Source organism: Bactrocera latifrons, unplaced genomic scaffold (genome assembly GCF_001853355.1).
Source record: "Bactrocera latifrons isolate USDA-ARS-PBARC rearing strain unplaced genomic scaffold, ASM185335v1 scaffold_74, whole genome shotgun sequence".
Lineage (NCBI taxonomy): Eukaryota > Metazoa > Arthropoda > Insecta > Diptera > Tephritidae > Bactrocera > Bactrocera latifrons.
In genome coordinates, this window is record NW_017537423.1 from 216,479 (window position 1) to 221,692 (window position 5,214).

At 43.8% G+C, this 5,214-nt stretch overlaps 1 protein-coding gene across 1 annotated transcript in view; it reads right to left on the reverse strand.

Moving 5' to 3' along the window:
• The window catches only part of LOC108976250 (homeotic protein female sterile-like), a gene marked incomplete in the record, with an annotated part of 27,124 nt that continues 21,910 nt past the window's right edge, over nt 1-5,214 (reverse strand). Inside the window, 5 exon segments of the mRNA XM_018945203.1 lie at nt 1-825; nt 1,336-1,510; nt 1,581-3,783; nt 4,539-4,818; nt 5,104-5,165. Of these exon segments, the coding sequence (XP_018800748.1) occupies nt 760-825; nt 1,336-1,510; nt 1,581-3,783; nt 4,539-4,818; nt 5,104-5,165 (2,786 nt within the window).

Sequence of the window (5,214 nt, forward strand, 5' to 3'; positions counted from 1 at the left end):
TTGTGTGTGTGTGTGTGTATTCTCGTTTCATATCGACATACAACTGTTTATTACTCATTTTATTAACATTTTTATTACAATTATTGTTATTATTTATTAATTTATTATCAGCAACAGCTAAGTTCGCTTGTTTCCGTTTTGCTGCTTTCTTTAAGTCAGCACAAACGCTTGTAGACCATCTTCCGCTCTTTAATTGCTAATTGAATTTGTTAATTTCGGTAAGGAGCCGAACTGCTGTTGCTCATTCACACATTCAACGCTTGCTTCCCTTCCTATGCTCTTGTTTTCTACGCTTTCTAAACGTCGTCCCTTTATTTTGCTTTCACTTACGTACTACTAAAATATAATTATATTTTTAATGCATTTTTTCTGTTCTTTTGACTGTTTAGTGCCTTTAGCCAAACAAATATCCAGAGTCAATGCTTTCTTTTTTACCTTTCTTACATAATTTGGATGAATTGTAGTGTATGCTACACTTGAAACGCTTCAATCGCAGTTGCCATTGAATCTTAAATGGTTTTTGGGTACACTGAAGCAATTTTCAATATACATATCTAACTCCAATTTGTTATAGTTGTTGTTATTGTTGTCTAGACACAATTTGCGCTGGCTTTCATACACTCGCACTATTTATTTATATTATGTATGTATATGTATTGATCACAAACCTGCATTATATTAGGCTAGCACTAACTGTTTGTAGTATTGGGTATTCAATCGACTTTTCTATTCTACAACACTGCTGGGATTTTTTATTTATTAAAGCGATTCTTCGAAGGCTGCCATTAGATCACTTTGCATATTCATATCGATTTGACCGGCCATCTAGAAAGAAAGAGATTTTTTTTACTAGGCATGATATTGAGCAAAACTCTTCAACTATTTCATATTTAAAATTTAAAAAGAAATAAAACTTTTCAACAATATACTGCCCTCATTAAAATGTAACTTTCAAGGTATACTGTCATTTCATAACGAAATGGATAGTCTACCTTTCGGCGTAACTTCATACCTAAAAGTAACAAAATACTACATAGCCTACATCCAGGCGCAAATTTGTTGTCGAAATGTATACTAGCTTTTCGAACAAAATTCATAGCCGACATCCAGGCACAAATTTCATGTCTAGCTTTTTATATCAAAATTAATAGTCTACATCTAGGCGCAAGTCTAAGGCCAAAATGTATACTAGCTTTTCGTAAAAAAAATTTAGATACAAATTGTATGCCTAAACGTCTACTAGCTTTTTATAACAAAATACATAGCCTACATCTAAGCGCATATACATATGGCTACTTTAAAATATACTACTCTAGGATTTTGAAATTTACTTACCGCTTCACGTCGTCGTCGCTCCTGCTCGAGACGTCGCAGCTCTGCACGTCTTGCGGCGGCGCGGTCTTGTGGCGATTGTTGCGCGGCACCGGCCGGTGATCCGCTGCCCTGCGGCGACGCTTTGATATCGTCTACACGTGAGTTCTGCACCTGAGTAACGTCGTGCACACTTTTTCTAGTTGTAATAGACAAAACATATACAGTAACAGCGCGTGTCCCGCATAATTTTCTCTATAATCGCTTACCTCCCACTTTCCATGTTGACGTCAGCTGCCGTCGAATGCATATGTCCACCGCCACTGCTGGTGACCGCGTGCCCATGACCGTGGCCAACGTGTCCATGTGAATGCCCGTGCGCATGCGCCGACTGCGACAATGATGCTGCCGATGCGGATGTGTGGTGACCAGCGCCACCACTGCCACCGCCCGCACTACTGACGCCGCCCACTCCACCGGCACTGCTACCACCGCCGACACCACCGCCAATTACGTTGGCACTAGTGCCACCAACTGTACTATTACCGTTACCCGTTACACCACCACCCACACCAATTGCGCCCAATGGTTGTTTGTGATGCTGTTTACGCTGTTGCTCCTTTTCGGCCGCCTCCTTCTGTCGTTTTTGCTCCTTCTCGGCGGCTTCCAACAACTTCAGGCGATCGGCTTTCTCTTTGGCTTTGTTGCGGAACTGTTGGAACGAATCCATGGCGGGTTTAGGCTTGTTGGAAGTCGGTGTATTTTGTGGCGAACTGGCCGATGCCAGTGATGACCACGAACTGGCATTTTTAAGGTTTTGTTCGTGCGCCGATTTGAAAGCTTGCGCGAAATTCGCTTGATTCGAGCCCAAACCGCTGGCACTGCCCAGACTTGCGGCTGTTGGTATCTTCAGATCGGATGGCGATTGTTGTGGCGGCGCTACTTGCTGAACCTGCTGGTGTGATTTCTTCTCAGGTGGACTAGGCATCATTGATTCGATGGGCTTAGGTGTGATAAGTAATTTATTGGGCTGAAGCGGCGGTTGAGATTGCAATAATTGCTGTGCCACTTGATGATCGCCCAAACCGAGCGCATTGGCGGCATCTTTCTTACCACCAGTCAGTGACAAGTTGCCAGGCATACCCGGTGCGCCACCGCCCATCATCATGGCGGCAAGAAATTCGTTGTGACTACCACCCATCGATGGCAATTGTTCGAAAATTGAACCAGTGCCGGCGCCACCGGCATGAGACAGCCCCAGACCGGCTAACGCCAGACTATCTAGCGCACGGTCAGCGGCGCTGTTGTAACCGTTATTGTGCGCGTGTTGCTGCTGCTGTTGATGGTGCTGTTGCTGCGAATGCGCCATGGCCTGTTGGAAATGTTGCGCGGCCACCGCTGCGGCCATTGTGCTAATCCGATTGTTGAGACCCTCGCCGAGCTGCATCAATGGGAAATGATTACCATTCATGCCAGAAACGTTTTCGGCGGCATTCTTCGATAATAGCTCCGACATTAAATCCATATGATGATGATTGCCGGCATGCGCATGTTGCGCAGCTGCCTGCTGCTGTTGTTGCTGCTGCGACTGCTGTAAAGCGCCGAAAGCTTGCTGTGCTGACGCATTTTGCCCATGGTTACCATGTGTGAGTTGTTGCGGTTGTGGTTGTTGCTGCTGTTGTTGTTGCATTAGATGGGCATTCATGAGAAAGTTATCCGCGACGCTTTTCGCCGATCCTGCCGTTATTAATGGCTGCTCTAGCGATGCAAGCGACTGTTCAACGGGATCATCAAATTGTGGAATTTGTTTCAGACCAGCAGTCAATAAGGAAGATGCCACAGAAGACGGCACCGACGCTGGCGCAACAGACGAAGGCGCGGTGACGACAGCAGCAGATGGCAGTAGAGTATTTGGCACACTTGAGGATAGCGTGCCAATACCCAAACCGCCAATGCCGGCTGCATCAGCGACATCCATCGGTGTCGGCGGTGGCAGTTTGTGTAAATTACTGGCAACACGTATGCCACCAATATTTGTAGTAGTTGTGTTGTTGTTGTTATTATTATTATTATTGCTGCCGCTGTTAGTTTGTGATGTAGTAAGTAGGGAGCCAGTCAACGACGCTGCGCTTGCAGATGAGGCGAGTAGTGCGGCGGCAGCGCTTGATACCGTTGGCATTGTCAAGTCATTGGGACCGTTACTGCCCGCTGCACCGCTATTGGCGATGCTACTGTTACTTATTGTGGTTGCAGCCGTAGTACCAGCCGCCGCGGAGGCTGCAGTGGTGCCGCCGCCGATTGTTATTGCGCCGCTCATGGCATTTAGAGCACTACCAACACCGCTACCAACCGAAGTCGGTATTAATGATGTTTTACTGCTGTTATTGTTGTTAAGTAGGGCAACAGCAGACATGGCTGGATCCGTCGCAGCACCTGCAAGCGTCGTTGCTGCTGTCGAGGGAGTAACACTCACTGTACCACAGACAATGGAAGAAATCAGACGATACGAGAGGTTGCCAAGCACAATGATGAAGAAAACATGACAAAAAAAATGAGAAGGAATAAGATGTTTTAATGACGGTAAAATGTAAAGCAAAAAAAAATTTACTGAAAAATGGGCAAATGCTTCAACTAATTTTTCCAACGGATAAAATTTTAAAAATTTATATGCCAAATTTCTTGAAGATATCTCGTCAAATAGAAAAGTTTCATGCTATTGTGGTCCGAAATCGGCGGTTCCGTCAAATGAGCAGTGTCTTGGGGAGAAACTGAGGAACTAATTCCCGTATATACAGACGAATAGAAAGGCACACGGACAAGCCTCAATTGACTCAACTCGTCAGGCTATTCAATAATATAGTTGTAGATTGATTAGAAATACGAAAAGACTTCTTCGACTACCCAATATATTTTAGAGGGCCGCTCTGACGTGTCTTTTTGGTTCATAGAAACTTGGTGTTAAACTTCACTTCATAGATCGATAAAATATTTATTACCACTAGCCGTTATATAAAAATACAATAATTCATAGGAATAATCGGAAAAATATAGGCCAACTTTTTCGATAAGTTAATCGGGAATGCATTTGTTCGCTAAAACCAAAAGTCATCGACTTTTATGAAAAATTATCGATATATTTTTTCCATAAAATCGATTTCTTCTCTAAAATCTACAAGTGTTATTAATTGTACCCTCAGTTTCTGTTACAAACCCTTAATTGTGCTTACTTTGTGTTCCACTACCCGAAACTGCGTTCATCTGTGATGTAGGAGCGGTCATTGGCGGCGCCAAACTACTCGTACTTTGTGTTGTTACCCCCGTAGCTGGCACACCGGCCATTGTCGTTTGTAGATGCTGCAATTGTTGCGTTGCACTAGACGCTTGCTGCGTTGCGGCTATTGTGGACGCAATTGAGGTTGAAACTGCTGCAGAATTACTGCCAATGCTACTAACAGTTGTTGCTGTAGTCAGGCCAACACTGGTGGGTGCTATAGTTGAATTATTTACCTGTGCAATGTAGGGGAGGAAAGTACAGATATATACACATTAAACAATGAGGGGTGAACATATTTCGTTGACAGTTGATTTGACAGTGAATGCTTAATGATAAAAACGGTGACACACAGTACACACTCGGCGTCAACACAGATACGCATAGGGGTCGGAATGGCGGTGCTTTTTTAGTTAGACCCCCTGAACTCTGTTTTTGGTGTGGTTGGATAATGGATTTGTGTGTGTGTGTGTTGGGAGTTAGCTTGGTCTAATCTATAAAGATTGTTGTCTGGTACTTACATTATTGCTACCACTTGAATCACGGGGTTTCTTCTTTCTCGGTGGACGACTATCAATATCACCTGTACGCAATTGATAAAAAATATATATATATTAAATTTAAATTATTTA